The sequence below is a fragment of the Nerophis ophidion genome, linkage group LG21 (assembly GCF_033978795.1).
Source record: "Nerophis ophidion isolate RoL-2023_Sa linkage group LG21, RoL_Noph_v1.0, whole genome shotgun sequence".
Taxonomy (NCBI): Eukaryota; Metazoa; Chordata; class Actinopteri; order Syngnathiformes; family Syngnathidae; genus Nerophis; species Nerophis ophidion.
This window is the reverse complement of record NC_084631.1, coordinates 4,341,452-4,367,125: the sequence shown is the minus strand read 5'-3', so window position 1 is coordinate 4,367,125 and position 25,674 is coordinate 4,341,452. Positions and strand designations below refer to the sequence as shown.

The window sequence follows — 25,674 nt, the reverse complement described above, 5'->3', positions numbered from 1 at the left end:
AGTACCGAAAATTATTCATTAGTATCGCGGTACTATACAGTAAATGTGCGAGAAAATGAGAGCAGACGGTGTTGACAAACAGTGTTGCAACCTTGTGTGAGAAACGCAGGTGCAGAAACACAAAAGAAGAATCCCTTTGGGATGCAGAAACTGGCAGATACATTTTCCGTGCAACGTTCATATTGTTGATACTCAGCCAGCGTTTGTGGGTCTGATGGAACTGTGGCATTTTGCGGCTTTTAATGCCTCGCAATCAAACACTTTTGTGTTAAAATACTGAACAGATGTTTACGTTATCCCAATCAACATCTGTTCGGTATTTTAACATTAAAGTGTTCGATTCTTATCATAGTAGTATCGACTAGATACGCTACTGTATTTGGTATCAGTAGAGTGGATGTTAGGTGTAGATCCACCAATGGCGTACTTTTGGTACTTTTCAGAGGCGGTAGAGTACCGAAAATTATTCATTAGTTTCGCGGTACTATACAGTAAATGTGCGAGAAAAGGAGAGCAGACGGTGTTGGCAAACAGTGTTGCAACCTTGTGTGAGAAACGCAGGTGCAGAAACACAAAAGAAGAATCTGTTTGGGATGCAGAAACTGGCAGATACATTTTCCGTGCAACGTTCATATTGTTGATACTCAGCCAGCGTTTGTGGGTCTGATGGAACTGTTGCATTTTGCGGCTTTTAATGCCTCACAATCAAACACTTTTATGTTAAAATACCGAACAGATGTTTATTGGGATAAGGTAAACATCTGTTCAGTATTTTAACACAAAAGTGTTTGATTGCGAAGCATTAAAATCAAACACTTTTGTGTTAAAATACCGAACAGATGTTTATTGGGATAAGGTAAACTACTTTGGCACGTGTTGCAGCCATGAAATTCTAAATTAATTATTATTTGCAAAAATAAAGTAAAGTTTATGAGTTTGAACATCAAATATTTTGTCTTTGTAGTGCATTCAATTGAATATGGGTTGTAAAGGATTTGCAAATCATTGTATTCCGTTTATATTTACATTTAACACAATTTCCCAACTCATATGGAAACTGGATTTGTACATTAAAAGCTTCAACAATTAGTTACCTCAGTTCCCAAACGTTTGAGTGTTGTTAAAAGAAAAGGTGATGTAACACAGTGGTGAACATGCCCTTTCCCATCTACTTTGGCACGTGTTGCAGCCATGAAATTCTAAGTTAATTATTATTTGCAAAAATAAAATAAAGTTTATGAGTTTAAACTTTAAATATCTTGTCTTTGTAGTGCATTCAAGTGAATATGGGTTGAAAAGGATTTGCAAATCATTGTATTCCGTTTATATTTACATTTAACACAATTTCCCAACTCATATGGAAACTGGATTTGTATATTAAAAGCTTCAATTAGTTTCCTCAGTTCCCAAACGTTTATTGAGTGTTGTTAAAAGAAAAGATGATGTAACACAGTGGTGAACATGCCCTTTCCCAACTACTTTGGCACGTGTTGCAGCCATGAAATTCTAAGTTAATTATTATTTGCAAAAATAAAGTAAAGTTTATGAGTTTGAACATCAAATATCTTGTCTTTGTAGTGCATTCAATTGTATATGGGTTGAAAAGGATTTGCAAATCATTGTATTCCGTTTATATTTACATTTAACACAATGGATTGAACTTTCACAGTATCATGTTAAGACCCGCTCGACATCCATTGCTTTCGGTCCCCTAGAGGGGGGGGGTTGCCCACATCTGAGGTCCTCTCCAAGGTTTCTCATAGTCAGCATTGTCACTGGCGTCCCACTGGATGTGAATTCTCCCTGCCCACTGGGTGTGAGTTTTCCTTGCCCTTTTGTGGGTTCTTCCGAGGATGTTGTAGTCGTAATGATTTGTGCAGTCCTTTGAGACATTTGTGATTTGGGGCTATATAAATAAACATTGATTGATTGATTGATTGATTCCCAACTCATATGGAAACTGGATTTGTATTCTAAAAGCTTCAACAATTAGTTTCCTCAGTTCCCAAACGTTTATTGAGTGTTGTTAAAAGAAAAGGTGATGTAACACAGTGGTGAACATGCCTTTTCCCAACTACTTTGGCACGTGTTGCAGCCATGAAATTCTAAGTTAATTATTATTTGCAAAAATAAAGTAAAGTTTATGAGTTTGAACATCAAATATCTTGTCTTTGTAGTGCATTCAATTGAATATGGGTTGAAAAGGATTTGCACATTCCGTTTATATTTACATCTAACACAATTTCCCAACACATATGGAAACAGGATTTGTAAGTATGAAGGAACGTCTGCTGCATATTTGGGATGCAGTCAAGGGAGGGTCTCTGGCCCAAAGAGGGACCCCCTCACTAATGTAAGCAGTCCTCAGACCCACAGATGCAGTTTGTGGGAGCAGATGTACAATTTGAGTCTTGAGTCCGGAGGGTGCGCCCACATTGCCGTGCACATACGATGAGTAATGATCCCTCAGATGCTGCTCCCCCCCTTTTTTTTTTTTTTTTTGCTCCCGCCACGCCCTCAATGTGGAGCGCTCATGTCCGCGCTGGAAAGTATGAATGTAAAGTTTGAGTCACGCTGTCCCTCGTGGGTCTCAGCAGGTCACTCCGCCATCAAGGAAACACGGCCGCCGTCGTGTAATTGTTAACTAACTCTTGGCGTTCATGTGTGTCCTGCGTGTAGGGATGCTGTCCGAGCTGAGCCAGTGGTTCTGGCAGGAGCGGCTGTGGTTTCCGAAAGGCCTGGGTTGGGCCGACCTGGAGGATCGGGAAGGACGAGTGTACGCCAAAGCGGAGGACCTGTGGGTGGCCCTGCCCATTGCTCTTGTATTTCTGATCGTGCGTCAGATCTTTGAAAGGTCAGTTGGTTTCCTTCCTCAATTTACACTGTTACCTTTTATTGTCTGTCCAAAATATATTATTTTCATTATTCTGTCAACCTCCTAAATCCTAAAAGTGTTGTAACTATACCAATATTTTGGCACCGGTACTAAAATTATTTCCATACTTTTCGGTACTTTTCTAAATAAAGGGAACCACAAAAAATTTAATTATTTGCTTTATATTAACAAAAAATCTTAGGGTACGTTAAATGATAAATGGGTTGTACTTGTATAGCGCTTTTCTACCTTCAAGGTACCCAAAGCGTTTTGACACTACTTCCACATTTACCCATTCACACACACATTCACACACTGATGGAAGGAGCTGCCATGCAAGGCGCTAACCAGCACCCATCAGGAGCAAGGGTGAAGTGTCTTGCTCAGGACACAACGGGCGTGACGAGGTTGGTACTAGGTGGGGATTGAACCAGGGACCCTCGGGTTGCACACGGCCACTCTTCCACTGCGCCATGCCGTCCCAAAACATATGTTTAAACATATGTTAAACCAGGGGTGCCCATTACGTCGATCGCGAGCTACCAGTCGACCGCGGGGGGTGTGTCAGTCGATCTCCAGCCAGGCTTTTAAAAAAAATAGACCTAAAAATGAGTGATCATCAATCTTCACCAAGACGTCACTTAAATGACATTCACGGTACCGGAGGGTCTTGTGAGATGACGCTGGCTGCTGCAAGATCATTATTATGAAAATATGACCGAGAGGAAGGCGAGAAACACTTTTTATTTCAACAGACTCTCGCGCCGTACCTTCCGTCAAAACTCTAAAGGCCGACTGCACATTTCCTATCTTCACAATAAAAGCCCTGCTTCATGCTGCCTGCGCTAACTAAATACAGAGTCTCGGAAAACTGGCGTGCACAAGCGATCCCTCAGAAAGCTGGCGTGCACATCACTTGTGCACGCCAGCTTTCCAAGACTCTTATTTTGTTAGCGCAGGCAGCATGAAGCAGGGCTTTTATTGTGAAGATAGGAAATGTGCAGTCGGCCTTTAGAGTTTTGACGAAAGTCTGTTGAAATAAAAAGTGTTTCTTGCCTTCCTCTGTCATTTTTTCATAATAATGAACTGACAGCAGCCAGCGTCATCTCACAAGACCCTCGGGTGCCGTGAATGTCAATCAAGCAAGCTACGGAATTTGCCGGCAATGTTTTTCTTGTAAAGTGTATGGAAGCTGGATGAATTAGATGCCAAAAACCAACCACTTTCATGTGGTATTGTACAGAAAGGACAACTTTTTTTCTCCTCCATTTGAAAATGTGGGCGTTATCATCATTACTGTCTGATTCCAATCAATGCAAGTCATCAGAATCAGGTAATACACCAACTTATATTCTTGTCTTTGTGAAAGAAAGACATCTATATGTGTTACACATGCTTGTATTATCATTAAACACATTTAACTTGTTTACAAAAATGTCTCTTTCATAAATAAATAAATATAAATGATATATATAAATGAGGTAGATCCCCTCGAGTTGGTCCATTGAAAAGTAGCTCGCCTGCAGAAAAAGTGTGGGCACCCCTGTGTTAAACATATGTTTCTTATTGCAAGTTTGTCCTTAAAGGCCTACTGGAAGCCACGCAGTCTGATAGTTTATATATGAATGATGAAATATTAACATTGCAACACATGCCAATACGGCCGGTTTAGTTTACTAAATTGCAATTTTAAATTACCCGCGGAGTTTTTTGTTGAAAACGTCGCGGAATGATGACGCGTGTTTGTGACGTTATTGGTTGAGCGGACATTTTAGTCCAGCACCACTCACAGCTAAAAGTCGTCTCTTTTCATCGCATAATTACACAGTATTTTGGACATCTGTGTTGCTGAATCTTTTGCAATTTGTTCAATTAATAATGGAGACGTCAAAGAAGAATGCTGTTGGTGGAAAGCGGTTGATTGCAGCTGCCTTTAGCAACCGAAACACAGTTGGTGTTTCTTTGTTTGTTGTGAAGCTTTCGGGAACATGTTTCTCTACCACATGTCAACCAGCATGTTTTTGGATGAGAAAATTGTGATATTAAGTCGGCTCTTACCATAGACTTGTGCGGAGTTAGCGTCCTTCCTCCTGCAGCAGCTGTCAAAAAGGCAACTGTGATCTTGGCTCCTCCATTAGCTTCTCTCAGAGACACTGGCGGTCACCGCAGCCCTCCGACTTTCAGGTATGACTTTATAATCTCACTAAAACACTATTACACAATAAGCAGATATGGGATTTTCCAAAAATATCCTAGTAATTGTGTCTAATAACATCTGAATCGCTCCCACTGCCTTCGTCTTTTTCTTTTCTTTCTAGTGTATCTCTCTAACTTTCCTCATCAACAAATCGTTCATCCTCGTTCAAATTATTGGGAAATCATCGCTTTCTCGGTCCGAATTGCTCTTCCTGCTGGTGGCTATGATTATAAACAATGTGAGGATGTGAGGAGCTCCACAACCCGTGACATCACGCGCACATCGTCTGCTACTTCCGGTACAGGCAAGGCTTTTTTATTAGCGACCAAAAGTTGCAAAGTTTATCGTTGATGTTCTCTACTAAATCCTTTCAGCAAAAATATGCCAATATTGCGAAATGATCAAGTATGACACATAGAATGGACCTGCTATCCCCGTTTAAATAAGAACATCTCATTTCAGTAGGCCTTTAAATAAGATAGTGAACACACTGGACCACTTGTCTTTTATAAGTAATTCAACAAACAAAGGCTCCTAATTAGTCTGCTGACATATGCAGTAACATATTGTTCTGTTAAAATGTAATAATCACTTATTCTTCTGTTGTTTGATACTTTACATTAGTTTTGGATGATACTAAAAATTTGGGTATCAATCTGATACCAAGTCGTTACAGGATCCTACTTTGGTCATATTCAAAGTCCTCATATGTCCAGGGACATATTTCCTGAGTGTATAAATATTATATGACTTTAAAAAAAAAACAAAAGAAGATGCTTTAATGCAGGGGTGCCCACACTTTTTCTGCAGGCGAGCTACTTTTCAATTGACCAACTCGAGGGGATCTACCTCATTTATATATATCATTTATATTTATTTATTTATGAAAGAGACATTTTTGTAAACAAGTTAAATGTGTTTAATGATAATACAAGCATGTGTAACACATATAGATGTCTTTCTTTCACAAAGACAAGAATATAAGTTGGTGTATTACCTGATTCTGATGACTTGCATTTATTGGAATCAGACAGTAATGATGATAACGCCCACATTTTCAAATGGAGGAGAAAAAAAGTTGTCCTTTCTGTACAATACCACATGAAAGTGGTTGGTTTTTGGCATCTAATTCATCCAGCTTCCATACACTTTACAAGAAAAACATTGGCGGCAAATTCCGTAGCTTGCTTGATTGACATTCACGGCACCCGAGGGTCTTGTGAGATGACGCTGGCTGCTGCCAGTTCATTATTATGAAAAAATGACAGAGAGGAAGGCGAGAAACACTTTTTATTTCAACAGACTTTCGCGCCGTCCCTTCCGTCAAAACTCTAAAGGCCGACTGCACATTTCCTATCTTCACAATAAAAGCCCTGCTTCATGCTGCCTGCGCTAACAAAATAAGAGTCTCGGAAAGCTGGCGTGCACAAGTGATGTGCACGCCAGCTTTCTGAGGGATCGCTTGTGCACGCCAGTTTTCCGAGACTCTGTATTTAGTTAGCGCAGGCAGCATGGAGCAAGGCTTTTATTGTGAAGATAGGAAATGTGCAGTCGGCCTTTAGAGTTTTGACGGAAGGTACGGCGCGAGAGTCTGTTGAAATAAAAAGTGTTTCTCGCCTTCCTCTCGGTCATATTTTCATAATAATGATCTTGCAGCAGCCAGCGTCATCTCACAAGACCCTCCGGTACCGTGAATGTCATTTAAGTGACGTCTTGGTGAAGATTGATGATCACTCATTTTTAGGTCTATTTTTTTTAAAAGCCTGGCTGGAGATCGACTGACACACCCCCCGCGGTCGACTGGTAGCTCGTGATCGACGTAATGGGCACCCCTGCTTTAATGCCAAAAAATATTGACGTAATAATAGTAGTCGCGACTGGATACGTGCCTGTACTTGATATATTTACAGTGGATGTTAGGTGTAGATCCACCATGGTGTTTGTTTACATTTTGATGCCAGTGAGCTACAGTGTGTAGTGAAACATGTTTAGCTATTCCTCGTCCTGCGGGGATGATACTTGTAAGAAATGCATTTTATTTGTCGCCATGGAGACCAAGATTAGTGATTTAGAAGTCGCTAAAACGCTAGTGACGGCGAATGAATGTTAGCTCGCTAGCTAGTTAGCTATGTCTTAAAACAGGGGTCACCAACCTTTTTGAAACCAAGAGCTACTTCTTGAGTACTGATTAATGCGAAAGGGCCACCAGTTTGATACACACTTAAATAAATTTCCAGAAATAGCCAATTTGCTCAATTTACCTTTAATAAATAAATCTATATATATTAAAAAAATGGGTATTTCTGTCTGTCATTCCGTCGTACATTTTTTTTCCTTTTACGGAAGGTTTTTTGTAGAGAATAAAAGATGAAAAAAACACTTAATTGAACGGCTTAAAAGAGGAGAAAACACCCAAAAAATTAAAATTACATTTTGAAACATAGTTTAATCTTCAATTTCAACTCTTTAAAATTCAAAATTCAACCGACAAAAATGAAGAGAAAAACTAGCTAATTCGAATCTTTTTGAAAAAATAAAAAAAAGAATTTATGGAACATCATTAATAATTTTTCCTGATTAATATTCATTTTATAATTTTGATGACATGTATTAAATAGGTTAAAATCCAATCTGCACTTTGTTATAATATATAACAAATTGGACCAAGCTATATTTCTAACAAAGACAAATCATTATTTCTTTTAGATTTTCCAGAACAAATTTTTTAAAAGAAATTCAAAAGACTTTGAAACAAGATTTAAATTTCATTCTACAGATATTTGAGTTTTGCCAGAATAATTTTTGGGAATTTTAATCATAATAAGTTTGAAGAAATACTTCACAAATATTCTTTGTTTGAAAAACAAAAGCTAAAATGAAGAATTAAATTAAAGTGTATTTATTATTCTTTAAAATAAAAAAAAAAGTAATTACTTGAACATTGATTTAAATTGTCAGGAAAGAAGAGGAAGGCATTTAAAAGGTAAAAAGGTATATGTGTTTAAAAATCCTAAAATCATTTTTAAGGTTGTGTTTTTTTTCTAAAATTGTCTTTCTGAAAGTTATAAGAAGCAAAGTAAAAAAAATAAATGAATTTTTTCAAACAAGTGAAGACCAAGTCTTTAAAATATTTTCTTGGATTTTCAAATTCTATTTGAGTTTTGTCTCTCTTAGAATTAAAAATGTCGAGCAAAGCCAGACCAGCTTGTTAGTAAATAAATAACATTCTAAAAATAAAGGCAGCTCACTGGTAAGTGCTGCTATTTGAGCTATTTTTAGAACAGGCCAGCGGGCGACTCATCTGGTCCTTGCGGGCGACCTGGTGCCCGCGGGCACCGCGTTGTTGACCCCTGTCTTAAAACATCTCTGCTTGTGGGCGTTACAGTGTGATAACGTCACCTTTATCGTTAGTTTATAAGCCAAAATGCGTCCGCTCTCCCTTTTCTGTCTCCACTATGTGTCTGCTTGTAAGTACTCCGTGATTTTGTGCCGCCGAACATGCTCGTCTGCTCGCAAACCAGCAATGTCACGACGTGACTTCGAAGCAGGTGCGGGACCGTTACGTTTCAGAGGCGGTACAGTACTGAAAATGATTCATTAGCATCGCGGTACTAAACTAATACCGGTATACCGTACAACCGTAGTAGGTAGGTAGGTCTTTATTGTCATCGCACAAGTACAACAAAACTTTGTTTTCAGCACAAACCTATTCAAGATTAGACAAACAAAGGGTGTAAAGGGTTACAGAACAGGAACGCTGATGGGAAAAATGTAAACGCGGGGGGGAGGATGAGTAAAATGTTTCAATTTGGACTGGGTTCCTAAGGGGGCCCAGTCTGGAGTGGGAAAAAACCTCCATAGCAAAGCACGTATACATATTACAACATCCATCTGGAGACTTGCAACAGAGGGGAGGGAGTGTGGGCTACAGTGGCAGGCTGCAGCTCTTCAGGCGCTGCCCAGCCGTCCATCGCCCCTAAGGGGCTTGTGTCAAGGGGGGTGGGGTATGTTTGTGTGCATGTATTTTTTCTGGGGATGCATGTGTGTATGTGTGTCTCTGTTCCACGGTCTTGGTGTCGTGCAGTCGCTAGTAATGAATAAACCACAACAAGTAGAATAACAGTGATGTAAAAAACAATAATATTCAGTTTTTCCTTTTTAATTGTTTTTGATGAAGTTGTTCACCTTTTACACTTATTTTACCACCATATAGTGTGCGCTTTTATGTTAAATAAAACATTTTAAAATGTTTAATTAAATACAAAAAGACACAAATTTATTGGTGCAATATATCTGTGGACAATTTTAACCAGTATTTTAGGTCAAAGCATAATAATTGTGTAAATGTATTAGTAAGTGCTTTGAGTCATTTTTTGAAACCTTTATTTTGTTAGCACAGTCAGACCGGATGTGGCACGCGGCGCTGTTATTGTGAAGGGGGGGAGTGTGGTGTGCTTTTTTCAGCTTCGTGAGTGAAGAGGCGACTCACTGGAAGCTGTTAATAGACAAAAAGAGAGCGCCTCTCAAGTTGCGACCACTGTGTGTACATTGATGTTACATCGATGATGTCGTTCACTACAACACAAGCAGATGAGATGTGTTGTGGGTGTATGGATTGTTCGTGCTCGCTTTGACATCGTAGTTTAGTCGTTGTTTCCAGTGACCTTCTTGCTCGCTTTGGCATTGTAGTATAGTCGTTGTTTCCAGTGACCGTCTCGACATTGTTTGGTTTAGGAAGGGGTGGTTTGTCGGGGATGAAGGAGCGCAACAGCACACATTTTTTTCCCCAAACAAATGTTTCTTCTCCCGACAATGACAACATTTCACCCACATTTATGTCAATTTCCCGTCCGCAGTTACGTCAAAGCGATAATTATATGCCTTACTTTATTTGCTTAATTTAGTGATTATTGATTAGGGAAATAAAAAGTAGCAAACATGGTGAGATCCTGAACTCCTGGTAGACATGCTCTTGTTTCACTCATTCGCTCTTCATCTTTTTCACTGGCACAAGCTCTGGAATTTGCATGCACGGTGCGCAGCCCATTAATCGTTTTAAAAAAAAACATTATTATTATATTTACATAATCGTGAGAAGCCATAATCGAAATCTAAATTAAAAAATGTAATTAATTGTCCAGCTCTTCCAGCTTTCATTCAAATTGTAATTTATGTTCAGTAGTGCACTTACATGAAAATTGTTACTTACAACAGTGTTTTACAACCTTTTCTGAGCCAAGGCATATTTTTTTACTGAAAAAATTCTGAGGCACACCACCAGCAGAAAACATTAAAGGCCTATTGAAATGAGATTTTCTTATTAAACAGGGATAGCAGGTCCATTCTATGTGTCATACTTGATCATTTCGCAATATTTTACCATATTTTTGCTGAAAGGATTTAGTAGAGAACATCGATGATAAAGTTCGCAACTTTTGGTCACTACTAAAAAAGCTTTGCCTTCACCGGAAGTAGCAGACGATGTGCTTGTGATGTCACGGGTTGTGGAGCTCCTCACATCCTCATATTGTTTACAATCATAGCCACCAGCAGCTACAGCTATTCGGACCAAGGAAGCGACAATTTCCCCATTAATTTGAGCGAGGATGAGGAAATTTAGAGTGAAGGACTACAAAGAAAAGAAAAAAAGGTGATTGCAGTGGGAGCGATTCAGATGTTTTTAGACACATTTACTAGGATAATTCTGGGAAATCCCTTATCTGCCTATTGTGTTGCTAGTGTTTTAGTGAGTTGAATAGTAGCTGAAAGTCGAAGGGGTGTGGCCACGGGTGTGTTGACGCCATAGTCTTTGAGGGAAGTCACGGCAGCTGCAGCAGGACAGAAGCTCCACTGATCTCCGGTAAGAGCCGACTTATTACCACAATTTTCTCATTGAAAATTGCCGGTTGACATGTAGTCGGGATCCATGTTCGCTTGATCGCTCTGATCCATTTTAAAGCTTCACCTTTGGGAATTTCAAACAAAAAAACACTGTGTGTTTGTGTGGCTAAAGGCTAAAAGCTTCCCACCTCCATCTTGTACTTTGACTTCTCCATTATTAATTGAACAAATTGCAAAAGATTCAGCAACACAGATGTCCAAAATACTGTGTAATTATGCGACTAAAGCAGACTACTTATAGCTTGGATCGGGCTGGAAAATAATGTCCGCTACAACCCGAGACGTCAAACGCACGCGTCATCGTACCGCGATGTTTTCAACACAACACTTCGCGGGAAATTTAAAATTGGAGTTTAGTAAACTAAAGCGGCCGTATTGGCATGTGTTGCAATGTTAATATTTCATCATTGATATATAAACTATCAGACTGCGTGGTCGCTAGTAGTGGCTTTCAGTAGGCCTTTAAAAAAATGAAACTCAGCAGCCGATATTGACAGTAAAAAGTCGTTCTCGCAATTGTTCGATATGAATTCAAACCGTAACCAACCATGCATCACTGTAGCTCTTGTCTCAAAGTAGGTGTACTGTCACCACCTGTCACATCACGCCCTGACTTATTTATACGTTTTTGGTGTTTTCCCGCGTGTAGTGTTTTAGTTCTTGTCTTGCGCTCCTATTTTGTTGTTGATTGTCATGTCATGTACGGATGTAGGCCGTGTCTGCTCCACACGCTGTAAGTCTTTGCTGTCGTCCAGCATTCTGTTTTTGTTTACTTTGCAGCCAGTTCAGTTTTAGTTTCGTTTTGCAAAGCCATCCTAAGTTTCAATGCCTTTTCTTAGCGGCACTTGCCTTTTGTTTATTTTTGGTTTAAGCATTGGATACCCTTTTACCTGCGCACTGCCTCCCGTATGTTGTGATCACGACAAACCATGTCGTGATGACAAGTAATCAATTAGATACCTGCTGCCACCTACTGATATGCCGAGCTCTCTACATTACAGACACTCAACTATGGCACATTATTTGCGGATTATAATTACTGGTTTGCATAAAATATTTTAACCCAATTAAGTGAAATTATATAATGTCCCACGGCACACCAATCAATATCTCACGGTACACTAGTGTGCCGTGGCACAGTGGTTGAAAAACACTGACTCACAAAACTGTCCCTATATTCCTTTACTAGGGTTTTACAGCTTCTCACTCTGCAACAAGGCTGGTGCATCTGGTGTAACGTTTAAACTATCCTTATTGGACAGTTGTTTTCAACACAACAGGGTAGCTGTCCATGTTTGCACCTCAGTCCCACTATTGAATGTGCAATACCGTTTTACAGCTGGGATTCAAACCACAACCCGGTTTGTGTCCGTTCCTTTTAAACAGAATGCTGACAGTTAGAGATGTAACGGTAATAATGATAACCACAGTAAAATTATTGATGGATTAAATTAAAATGATCAAAAAACTGCGATTAAAAACCACACATTGATAAAGTATTAACTTGCTAGCTAGTGTAAATTTTAACATGAAAACAAGAGACATTAATGTATTTCCCCGTTAAAAAAACGTCACACCCCAATCTAAACTTGTATAAACCCATTACTGTCTAAACGACTAAGATCCAGTATTCACATTGAACATAAATGCTGTGCTGTCTTCTTTTTCTTCTTCTTATTTAATGACGGGGTACTCAATGTTAAAGGTGCATTATCACCGACTCGTGTGAACCAGTGTTCCCTCCCTTCTCCTCCCCTCACATACAGTGGGGCAAAAAAGGTATTTAGTCAGCCAGCGATTGTGCAAGTTCTCCCACTTGAAATGATGACGGAGGTCTGTCATTTTCATCATAGGTACACTTCAACTGTGAGAGACAGAATGTGAAAAAAAATCCAGGAATTTTAAAGAATTTATTAATAAATTATGGTGGGAAATAAGTATTTGGTCAACCATTCAAAGCTCTCACTGATGGAAGGAGGTTTTGGCTCCAAATCTCACGATACATGGCCCCATTCATTCTTTCCTTAACACGGATCAATCGTCCTGTCCCCTTAGCAGAAAAACAGCCCCAAAGCCTGATGTCTCCACCCCCATGCTTCGCAGTAGGTATGATGTTCTTAAGATGCAACTCAGTATTCTTCTTCCTCCAAACACGACAAGTTGAGTTTATACCAAAATGGATACATGGATGATACAGCAGAGGATTGGGAGAATGTCATGTGGTCAGATGAAACCAAAATAGAACTTTTTGGTATAAACTCAACTCGTCGTGTTTGGAGGAAGAAGAATACTGAGTTGCATCCCAAGAACACCATACCTACTGTGAAGCATGGGGGTGGAAAGATCATGCTTTGGGCCTGTTTTTCTGCTAAGGGGACAGGACGATTGATCCGTGTTAAGGAAAGAATGAATGGGGCCATGTATCGTGAGATTTTGAGCCAAAACCTCCTTCCATCAGTGAGAGCTCTGAATGGTTGACCAAATACTTATTTTCCACCATAATTTACAAATTCTTTAAAATTCCTACAACGTGAATTTTTTTCACATTCTGTCTCTCACAGTTGAAGTGTACCTATGATGAAAATTACAGACCTCTGTCATCATTTGAAGTGGGAGAACTTGCACAATCGCTGGCTGACTAAATACTTTTTTGCCCCACTGTACATCCATATATACCTCCACATACTAAATTCTATTCCATAAACCCGTCTCTTCCAAAAACTTCACTAAAATGTTCTAGTTGCTGCTTAGTACCCCTTTGAGAGTAACCTCATTCAGTCCATGTCTTCTAACTTCCTCTCTTCATTTTCTCCTTTCTCCACTGTATTTCCCACAATGAATGATTGCATGTTCCACTGACTACCTCATTGCAGCTGTCCCATAATCCCGCTGGGTGTTTGTTGATAAGGTGCAATGTCTTATTCAGTCTGGTGTTTCCTAGTCTAATGCGTGATATGATTCTTTCCTCTTTTGTGCTCCCCCTTACAGTTCTTCCCGCTCCGGCTGTGTACTGAATTACATAGGTTTTTCTTTTTGTATTCATGTCCCAATATAATTGCCATTCTTTCAAAAGATTTTGCCTCTTTTTTTATTGAGAGGTACCTCTCCGTACTGCTCTAGCGTTGGTGTGTCTTTTACCAGCTGATCTGCCAATTCATTGCCCTTTACGCCCGTGTGAGCCGGAACCCATAGGAACCTTCAGTGGTATTCACCCTCTTGAGCCAGAATAATATTTTAATATACAAACCTCGTTTCCATATGAGTTGGGAAATTGTGTTAGATGTAAATATAAACGGAATACAATGATTTGCAAATCCTTTTCAACCCATATTCAGTTGAAAAGGCTATAAAGACAACATATTTGATGTTCAAACTCATAAACTTTTTTTCCCCCAAATAATAATTAACATACAATTTCATGGCTGCAACACGTGCCAAAGTAGTTGGGAAAGGGCATGTTCACCACTGTGTTACATCATCTTTTCTTTTAACAACACTCAATAAATGTTTGGGAACTGAGGAAACTAAATGTTGTAGCTTTGAAATCGTAATTGTTTCCCATTCTTGTTTTATGTAGAGCTTCAGTCGTTCAACAGTCCGGGGTCTCCACTGTCGTATTTTACGCTTCATGATGCGGCACAGATTTTCGATGGGAGACAGGTTTGGACTGCAGGCGGGCCAGGAAAGTACCCGCACAATTTTTTTTACGAGGCCATGCTGTTCAACGTGGCTTGGCATCGTCTTGCTGAAATAAGCAGGGGCGTCCATGAAAAAGACGGCGCTTAGAAGGCAGCATATGTTGTTCCTAAACCTGTATGTACCTTTCAGCATCAATGGTGCCTTCACAGATGTGTAAGTTACTCATGCCTTGGGCACTAATGCACCCCCATACCATCACAGATGCTGGCTTTTGAACTTTGCGTCGATAACAGTCTGGATGGTTCGCTTCCCCTTTGGTCCGGATGACACGATGTGGAATATTTCCAAAAACAATTTAAAATGTGGACTCGTCAGACCACAGAACACTTTCTCACTTTGCATCAGTCCATCTTAGATGATCTCGGGCCCAGAGAAGCCGGCGTCTTTCTGGATGTTGTTGATAAATGGCTTTTGCTTTGTGTAGTAGAGCTTTAACTTGCACTTACAGATGTAGCGACCAACTGTATTTAGTGACAGTGGTTTTCTGAAGTGTTCCTGAGCCCATGTGGTGATATCCTTTAGAGATTGATGTCGGTTTTTGATACAGTGCCGTCTGAGGGATCGAAAGTCATGGTCATTCAATGTTGGTTTCCGGCCATGCCGCTTACGTGGAGTGATTACTCCAGATTCTCTGAACCTTTTGATGATATTATGGAGCGTAGATGTTGAAATCCCTAAATTTCTTGCAATTGCACTTTGAGAAACGTTGTTCTTAAACTGTTTGACTATTTGCTCACGCAGTTGTGGACAAAGGGGTGTACCTCGCCCCATCCTTTCTTGTGAAAGACTGAGCATTTTTTGGGAAGCTGCTTTTATACCCAATCATGGCACCCACCTGTTCCCAATTAGCCTGCACACCTGTGGGATGTTCCAAATAAGTGTTTGATGAGCATTCCTCAACTTTATCAATATTTATTGCCACCTTTCCCAACTTCTTTGTCACGTGTTGCTGGCTTTAAGTTCTAAAGTTAATGATTATTTGCACACAAAAAAAAAATGTTTATCAGTTTGAACATCAAATATGTTGTCTTTGTAGCATATTCAACTGAATATGGCTTGAAAAGGATTTGCAAATCATTGTATTCTGTTTATATTTACATCTAACACAATTTCCCAACTCATACGGAAATGGGGTTTGTATGTCATTAACTATATTCTGTGTGCTTTGCAACCTAAAATATGGAATAGAGCTTAACGCTGACCTTGAGTTGGAGAAGACAACCCCCTTTTTTAGCTGTGACTCTTCTACCCACTGTAGTGCTGCTGTGATTGCCAATAGCTCGACTGTAAACACTGCCAAATGGTTCGTTGTTCTTTCTTTAACTCCAATCCAGAGCCTTGGTACTACAAAAGCAAAGCCTGTACTTCCTGTGATTGGATCTTTCGATAAGTCTGCAAATGCTGGAGTAAACAAAGTACGTCTTGTATTCAAACGGTCTTCGACCAACACTGCCACACTTCCACTCAGCCCCTGACCTTTGGACTTTTGCTGAGGCCATATATCCACTAAAGCCGCATGGAGCGACCGAAGAGCAGGAACTGTTAAAGGTCTTGTAGAACAAAGTGATCGATGTATACCCTTTAACAGGAAGTGATGTCACTTGACGTCACATAAACCGGACGTGAAGCACACAAGTGCTCACCCAATATGCATTTATAAATAAAAATTCTAAAACGTTTACAAATTAAAATGGAAGAAAAATAAGATACCGTATTTCCTTGAATTGCCACCGGGGCGCTAATTAATTTAAAACCTCTTCTCACTCCTGCGCTTACCAAAGGCATGCGGTAAAAGTAAGCATGCACAAATTATTTCAAAACCTCTTCTCATTCCGGCACTTACCAAAGGCATGCAGTAAAAAATTGAGTGTGATGTAAGCTTGGACCTTAAATCCCACTGAATAGCTCTTAATCTTCTTCCCTTCATGCGATTTCAAATTACCGGTATTGAAATCAGCCTCCTCCTTTTTGAAAAAGATGACAGGGGAAGTGTCACTCGTGACGTCACGAGTTTGACCAGGCGGTAATACTAAGCAAGCGCTAATTATTTTGCAAGGCAGGCGCATACTATATGCCCTGCGGCAATTCAAGGAAATACGGTAAATGTCTCTTGTAAAGTCAGAATAATATTTAATGTTTCCTTTGCCAAAAAGTAATACAGCGTGTTTGTTTATTTTAGTTCTTAAAAACAAATACGACTTGGTTAAAAGATTTAGGTGTGTATGAGTACTTTTTGAGCAGATTCAACAATACTGCGTTAATGATGATATAAATATAAATGTCTTATATATTTACAACCCTAGCTGACAGAAAAAATGCAGGATTTTACATGCAAAAGAGGATTATTTTCCCCTATTTTATTATCATTATTAGTATAATTATACCGTATTTTCCGGACTATAAGGCGCACTTAAAATCCTTTTTTTCTTGTCAAAACTCGACAGTGCGCCTCATAACCTGGTGCGCTTAATGTAAGGATTATGTTTGGTTGAGCTTACTCACCTCGAATCTATTTTATTTGGTATATGGTGTAATGATAAGTGTGACCAGTAGCTGGCAGTCAAACATAAGAGATACATATAGACAGCACTCTAATGGCAATATGTCTCAAGTAAACAACACCAACATTTTAAATGTTCCATTGAAAATAGAGAACATTACACACGGCACTTAAAAATCTATCAAAATGTTCTAATACGACTTTGGTAAGCTATGAAGCCGCACCGCTTGATGGATTGTACTGTGCTTCGTAGGGGTGTAACGGTACACAAAAATTTCGGTTCGGTACGTTCCTCGGTTTAGAGGTCACGGTTCGGTAAATTTTGGTACAGTAAGAAAACAACAAAATATAAATTTTTTTGGGTATTTATTTACCAAATTTGTAAACAATGGCTTGATCCTTTTAACATTGGGAACACTATAATAATTCTGCCCACGTTAATCCACATTAAACTGCTTTAAGTTGTTGCTCAGATGAAATAAAATGACACAACTTTTCTTCTACATATAAAAAGTGCAACATTAAACAGTTTCAAGTCAACTTATCATGCTTAATTTATTACAGCATTGGGGAAGCCTGTAGTTGATTTGTATTATGTAAATGTTATATTTTTATCAACATGTGAAAGCAGGGACCCTGCCATTCAAAACTAGGCTGCTACATTACTAATGATTAATGTAACTATTGCTGAAAATTCATCCCTGACCACCATGGAGTTTATGTAGGCTTTATGATGCACTTAAATTATTTTATACACTATCAGAGACAGAAACTCTTCATTTAATATAATGTCCTTTTTTGCTGCTTCAACACACCTCAATCAACACTCTCCGTAACACACGCACACGCGCGCATACACACACACGGCAAAATGAGTTAACGTTTCGCTAAAAGGTAACTAGCCTTCACCTAAAGCCAGGACTGCGAGTGAGCTGAGCTGCAGTTTGTTTCTAGAAGGTCAACGGGCTCATAGTGATGTTTAGAAAGTAGTTGACTTGGAATATAATTTGGGGAGAGTGAGTTGCTCCCCTGCTAAACACCTATCTGCTCGACATCGACACTGAAGCCTTGACGACATGCGCTCTGAATACGCATTGCTGATTGGCTTTGTATGTAACCAATCAGATGGTTGTGTGGGCGGGACAATGCAGGGTGCTGTGTACAGACACAGAGGCAGAACATAGCGGAGCAGCTTGTTAAGACTTTAGCATAAACGGCTACTTCATATGTACGTGTTGAACTCGTTCGGTATTCCTCCGCACCGAACCGAAACCCCTGTACCGAAACGGTTCAATACAAATACACGTACCGTTTCACCCCTAGTGCTTCGACATAGGAGTATTATTATGGTGTGTGTGTATAAGGTAAGACATATTATCTAACGTTTTGTTTCACAATATTATGCAAAAGCAACTTTTCTTACCTTCTGGTACCTGCTGATCTGTATTTGGGATCTGTATAAGTCCTTAAAAATCGCGCACGCTCCGGAGCAATAAGCTTTTTTATTTCCTCTATTTTCTTGTTATGGGACATTCATCCTCCGCTGTTGCCATTTCTAATAAAACGGAGTTTAAAGTTCTGACTTACATATGTCAGTAAACGCGCCATGAAAGCGCTAAAACATACCGGTATAGTGAGTTTGCAATATTTACTCAGGGAACATTAGTTATTAGAGAGTTTTGGTTGGATGTTTTTTCACGGGACACATTTCCTGTGTTGTTGTTTCGGGATGAGGAGATGCTGCTCCGTTATTGATTGAAGTAAAGTCTGAATGTCATTAAAACTTTTAGCTCCATTTTTTGACACTTCTTCCACTCCCATCCTTGCACGCTACACCGATAAGACCGGCCCACAAAACGGCACATCCGCAAGCGGCTAGAAGATGATCTGTAAAACATTCTCTATGCAACGTTTTGACCAAAGAACTACCATTACATGTTATGTAGACCACAAAGAAGTGTTTTCAATTTAAAAAGAATAATAATGATATGACTCCTTTAATGCACCCTAGAATCCGGTGCGCCTTTTATATGAAAAAAGATCAAAAATAGACCATTCATCTGCAGTGACCCTTATGGCCTGGAAAAAAGGAAAATACGGTATGTATTTAATTATATCGAATGCAGCTGAGATAGGCTCCAGCACCCCTGTGATCCCGACAGGGATAAGCGGTAGAAAATGGATGGATGTTATGGATGACTGTGTACCATCAATATATGCCATGTTGTGTCCACAGGACGGTGGCGACGCCTCTGGCCTCTCTGCTGGGGGTGAAAGAAACGGAGCGGCTGCGGGCGCCTCCCAACCCCACGCTGGAGTCCTACTACTGTACTGTGACCAAAAACCCCACACAGGTAAATGTCTGAACCTCTATTAATTTATTGAAACTTTTATTAGTAGGTTGCACAGTACAGTACATATTCTGTACAATTGACCACTAAATGGTAACACCCCAATAAGTTTTTCAATTTGTTTAAGTCGGGGTCCATGTTAATCAATTCATGGTACAAATATATACTATCACAGTGGTTCTTAAAGGCCTCCTGAAATGAGATTTTCTTACTTAAAAGGGGATAGCAGGTCCATTCTATGTGTCATACTTGATCATTTCGCGATATTGCCATATTTTTGCTGAAAGGATTTAGTAGAGAACATGGACGATAAAGTTTGCAACTTGATAAAAGCCCTGCCTCTACCGGAAGTCGCAGACGATGACGTCACATTTAATGGCTCCTCACATATTCACATTGTTTTTAATGGGAGCCTCCAACAAAAACAGCTATTCCGACCGAGAAAATGACAATTTCCCCATTAATTTGAGCGAGGATGAAAGATTCGTGTTTGAGGATATTGATAGCGACGGACTAGAAAGAAAACAAAACGCAATGGCAATCGCGTTGCATTGCGACGGATTCATATGTTTTTAGACACATTTACTAGGATAATTCTGGGAAATCCATTATTTTTGTATTGTGTTGCTAGTGTTTTAGTGAGTTTAACAGTACCTGATAGTCGGAAGTCTACTTCCACGGCCGAAGTCGACGGCATCTGTACGGGAGGCGCAAGCTCAGCTGATATCTGGTAATTGGCGACTATTTAACCACCATTTTCTCACCGAAACCTGCTGGTTGACAAGTGGTCGGGATCCATGTCCGCTCTGATCCATAGGAAAGTTTAAACTCCGTGAATTTTAAATAAGGAATCACCGTGTGTTTGTGTGGCTAAAGGCCAAAGCTTCCCAACTCCATCTTGCTATTTTGACTTCTCCAATATTAATTGAACAAATTGCAAAAGATTCAGCAACACAGATGTTAAAAATACTGTGTAATTATGCCGTTAAAGCAGACGACTTTTAGCTGTGTGTGTGTGCAGCGCTCATATTCATAACAGCCCGTGACGTCACGCGTACACGTCATCATTACACGACGTTTTCAAGACGAAATTACGCGTTGTTTTCAAGAAAAAGGTCCCGGGAAATTTAAAATTGCAATTTAGTAAACTAAAAAGGCCATATTGGCATGTGTTGCAATGTTAATATTTCATCAATGATATATAAACTATCAGACCGCGTTGTGGGTAGTAGTGGCTTTCAGTAGGCCTTTAACCTGGGTTCGATCGAACCCTAGGGGTTCGGTGAGTCGACCTCAGCGGTTTGGCGGTGGTCAAAACACACCAGACTCTTCGTGTAAAGATAAACTTCTCCCTATCCGCGTATTACGGATACGGCAACAGCTGACTGAATTGCAGGTGTGTAATTTGTTGTGAGTTTATGTACTGTCTCGGTTTTGTTGTTTGAACAAGGTGATGTTCATTTTGTGCACCAGTAAAAAAAAAACATGGTAACACTTGAGTATGGGTAACATATTCACTAGGAGTGTGGGGAAAAATTGATTGTCATTTTTTTTTTTTAAATCAAATTTTATTTTTTTATTTTTTTTATTGTATTTTTTATTTTTTTTATCAACCCAACAAACCACTACACAGCAATACCATAACAATGCAATCCAGTTCCAAAACCAAACCTGACCCAGCAACACTCAGAACTGCAATAAACAGAGCAATTGAGAGGAGACACAAACACCACACAGAACAAACCAAAAGTAGTGAAACAAAAATGAATATTATCAACAACAGTATCAATATTAGTTATAATTTCAGCATAGCAGTGATTAAAAATCCCTCATTGACATTATCATTAGACATTTATAAAAATAATAAAAAAGAACAATAGTGTCACAGTGGCTTACACTTGCATGGCATCTCATAAGCTTGACAACACACTGTGTCCAATGTTTTCACAAAGATAAAATAAGTCATATTTTTGGTTCGTTTAATAGTTAAAACAAATTTACATTATTGCAATCTGTTGATAAAACATTGTCCTTTATCATTTTAAAAGTTGTTGTTTTTTTTAAATCCACTACTCTGCTAGCATGTCAGCAGACTGGGGTAGATCCTGCTGAAATCCTATGTATTGAATGAATACAGAATCGTTTTGAATCGGAAAAATATAGTTTTTGAATCGAGAATCGTGTTGAATCGAAAAAATCGATTTACAGTCGAATCGCGACCCCAAGAATCGATATTGAATCGAATCGTGGGACACCCAAACATTCGCAGCCCTAATATTCACGATTAATTAGTTGCTTATTAAAATGAAAATTAGTAACATATTGGTTCCTAACTAGTCATTAAGTACTAATTAATGCCTTACTCGGCATGGCCTTATTATAACCCTAACCCTCTAACCCTGACCTTAACCAAATAACTCTAAATTAAGTAAAATAAATGATAAATGGGTTGTACTTGTATAGTGCTTTTCTACCTTCAAGGTACTCAAAGCGCTTTTTTTTGACACTACTTCCACATTCACCCATTCACACACACATTCACACACTGATGGAGGGAGCTGCCATGCAAGGCGCCAACCAGCACCCATCAGGAGCAACGGTGAAGTGTCTTGCTCAGGACACAACGGACGTGACGAGGTTGGTACTAGGTGGGATTTGAACCAGGGACCCTCGGGTTGCGCACGGCCACTCTTCCACTGCGCCACGCCGTCCCTAAATTAAGTCTTTATTACTCAGAATATGTTCCCCTAGTGTCCAAATTACACTAAATTAAGTCTTAGAATATTTCCCCATACTAAAGTGTTAGCAAAAACATATAACTTTGTCTTGAATTTGAAAAAAAAAAACAATGTATTTTTTACTAAAGAAGGGTTTGGTGAGTGTGCTTATGAAACTGGTGGTGTTCGGTACATCCAACAAGGTTAATAACCACTGTACTATCAGCATAATACAGTCATCACACAATCATCAGAGTATATATATTTAATTATTTACATTATGTGAAATAAACCCATGCAGTGTGAGCACGTGTGCACAACACAACACGCGTAATGAGGACTGCAGCTATGAAAAATTTTGGTAGGCCATCTGTTAATTTGTTTGATTAATCAAGTAATTAAATAGAATACAGTTTGCTTTTAGGTAAAACTGTTGAAATTAACAAGGATTCTACTGATGACCCTTTTTTATATAGACGCACAGCACAATAAATTGCACTTATAACATGAGAGCATCACTATGTAGCACTTATACGACATTTTCAGACAATAAAGCGCACTTAAACCTTTAATTTCCACAAAATTCGACAGTGCACATTGTAACCAGGTGCGCGTAATGTACGTATTAGTTCTGGTTGTGCTTACTGACCTTGAAGCCTTTGTATTTGGCACATGGTGTAATAAGTGTAACCAGTAGATGGAAGTCACACATAAGAGACACGCGTGGACTGCAGGTTGAGGCCTGTTCAATAAATGACGCTAGCAAGTACCCATGAGCCAGCAACACCAAACCTTTGATGTTTCACTGAGAATAAAGAACATTACACACGACGCTCAGAAATCCGTCCAAAAGTTTTAATACGATTTTCAAAACCTACAAAGCCGCACCGCTTGATTGAATGCGGACCATTATGGCTAGCTAGCGGGCTTCATGGTGGCAGAGGGGTTAGTGCGTCTGCCTCACAATACGAAGTTCCTGTACTCCTGGGTTCAAATCCAGGCTCGGGATCTTTCTGTGTGGAGTTTGCATGTTCTCCCCGTGAATGCATGGGTTCCCTCCGGGTACTCCGGCTTTGTCTGTCTATCTGTGTAGGCCCTGCGATGTGGTGGCGACTTGTCCAGGGTGTACCCCGCCTTCCGCCCGATTGTAGCTGAGATAGGCGCCAGCGCCCCCCGTGACCCCAAAAGGGAATAAGCGGTAGAAAATGGATGGCATTATGGCTAGCGTTGTTAGACGTACTGTGCTTGAGACAGCAAGCATTTGATGGAAGAGGTTAATAGAGTCTCGGCTTCAAAAAAAAACTTTATTCCCTCAGAGTTTGTGAGGCCAATGAGGTATGGTTCTTTCTGATAATGTCTGTGAAATCAATATGTTTGCTTTTATTTGATGTCAAACAAATTGTAAGTTCTGTTTTTTCTTATTCATTAGTTCTGACTACATTATTTTGCCATCGTTGTTAACGAGAAGAAGGCATGTCTGTGTGAGAAAAACTAACAACTTGAGCCTTGATTAAGACCTCGGAGGGAGGAACATCACTTTTTGCCTGTTTTTCCCGCCACGCGCTCACACAGGTCAAGCGCCACCGCTCTCATGTGTGCTCTCAATGCAGCCTGGTATTTATTATTATTTATTAGTTACAGCAATAAAATGCCATTACATATTTTTTTCTATTGGAAATAATCGATGAAGCGCTACAGCCCGACGCGTGATAACGGTCAGTGTTGCATCATTGCAGGTTTCAGTGGTGACCCTTTGCAAGCAGACAGGCTGCTCGGAAAGACAAGTGCAGCGATGGTTTAGAAGACGGAGGAATCAGGACAGGCCCAGCTTGCTGAAGAAGTTTCGAGAGGCCAGGTAAACACACACACACACACACACACACACACGTTCATAGACATACAACACGTGGCATGTTACCACCACGCAACAGTGGCGCTTGAAACAGCTGCCATTCATGTGTCACTCCTGATACTGTATGAGCATATTTCTGTAGGCAAAAGAAGACTCCTATTTTTAGCCTGCACATGCTACTGTGCATCTCTGCCTTTTGCCCCTACTCTTCACACACACACACATACACACACACACACACACACACACAGCCTTGTATTTGTTACCGTCTAGAGACCTCTGAAAAACGCCTACCTCTTTAGGACCACCCTTTGTAGATATATAAAGATTTGTATTTACCAGGGGCGTCACTAGACCTAATACTGTACTGGGGCACACCTGGGGCACAAATAATTGATGTGAGCGTGCAAAGCGTGCAAGCAAAAACATTTTTAGCATTTATTTATCATAAAAAATACATAAATAGTGCTTTAAACTATGAAATCATATCAGATTATGTTGTATGGATCTTTGATTAACCACCTGAAATTAACTCATGCATTTGACCTACCACTTTTTTACTCCAGACTAAACTGCTACTGGTAAAAGCAAAAAGGAAGAGCAATGAATCTTTTTGAAATATATATTGCAGTAATCATCTGCAAATTTAACATCTACAAAAGTAAAATAAAAAATAAAGCACCCCTACATCTCTGGGTTCTTTTATATTATTTAATTTCCATTTATGGCAATGTGGCTAATCCTATTTCAGATACACAAAACTATAAAATATACACAAAACAATAAAGCCACAGTAGTCGAATAAATGAACAACTGTTGTGTGTCTGTTCAGGGAATCATTTTTTGAGAATTAAACTGTAACGTCTCCTTTTCATTTTTGCAAAGTGGTCAATCACTCTGGACAGACATGGAAATATTACAGTAACTGTTATAGAGTTGACCAGTGGTTCCCAACTGCTGGGTCGTGACATAAAAGGGGATTGTGTGTCATTTTCAGTGAGTCGCAGTCACATGTGTGCATGAAAAAAAAAAAGTTTAGGGAGAAAAAAATCAAATTGTGGCAACAAAACCAGATATTTTTAGCCATTTTTCTAGTGACTATTAGTGAGTATTTTAGCAAAAGGCAAACCGACTAACAAGTTGGAGGAGGACTCAGGACAGACATGGAAATATATTTTTTTATCTAACTGGGGCAACAAAACCCGATATTTTCAGCCATCTTTCTGAAAACAAATACAGAAATATTACTATTTTTTGTGGAAACAAAACCAGATGCTTTAGCTGTAGCCATTTTTCTGGTGACAAAACAAGATTATTTTAGTCAAAGTCACACCGATTAACAAGACAAGTCTACTGTGCTATTTTTCTGTGAAATAAACTTGAATGATTTAAAAATTTGGCCCACAACTTGATGATATGGAAAAATGTTTTTCTTCCTGAAGATAAAGCATTTGTGAAGCACTCAACTCACACATGCTGACTCCAAATCATCATTGATGCAGAACCAGCAGACAATAACCAACATTATGTTTCATGTTGATTGGAAATTCCCCCGACAGCTCGTACATTAAATGAATATGTT

At 39.5% G+C, this 25,674-nt stretch overlaps 1 protein-coding gene across 3 annotated transcripts in view; it reads left to right on the top strand.

Annotated features, from left to right (window-relative positions):
- The window catches only part of LOC133539607 (ceramide synthase 2-like), a 74,471-nt gene that overhangs the window by 13,407 nt on the left and 35,390 nt on the right, over positions 1 to 25,674 (top strand). For all 3 annotated transcript variants that reach the window (XR_009803446.1, XR_009803445.1, XM_061881648.1), the window contains exons 2-4: positions 2,680 to 2,854; positions 19,409 to 19,526; positions 23,977 to 24,095. Coding sequence is in view for 1 of the 3 variants with exons in the window: in XM_061881648.1 (XP_061737632.1) it covers positions 2,682 to 2,854; positions 19,409 to 19,526; positions 23,977 to 24,095 (410 nt within the window). In the remaining 2 variants the exon portion in view is untranslated. The remainder of the gene's footprint in view (positions 1 to 2,679; positions 2,855 to 19,408; positions 19,527 to 23,976; positions 24,096 to 25,674) is intronic.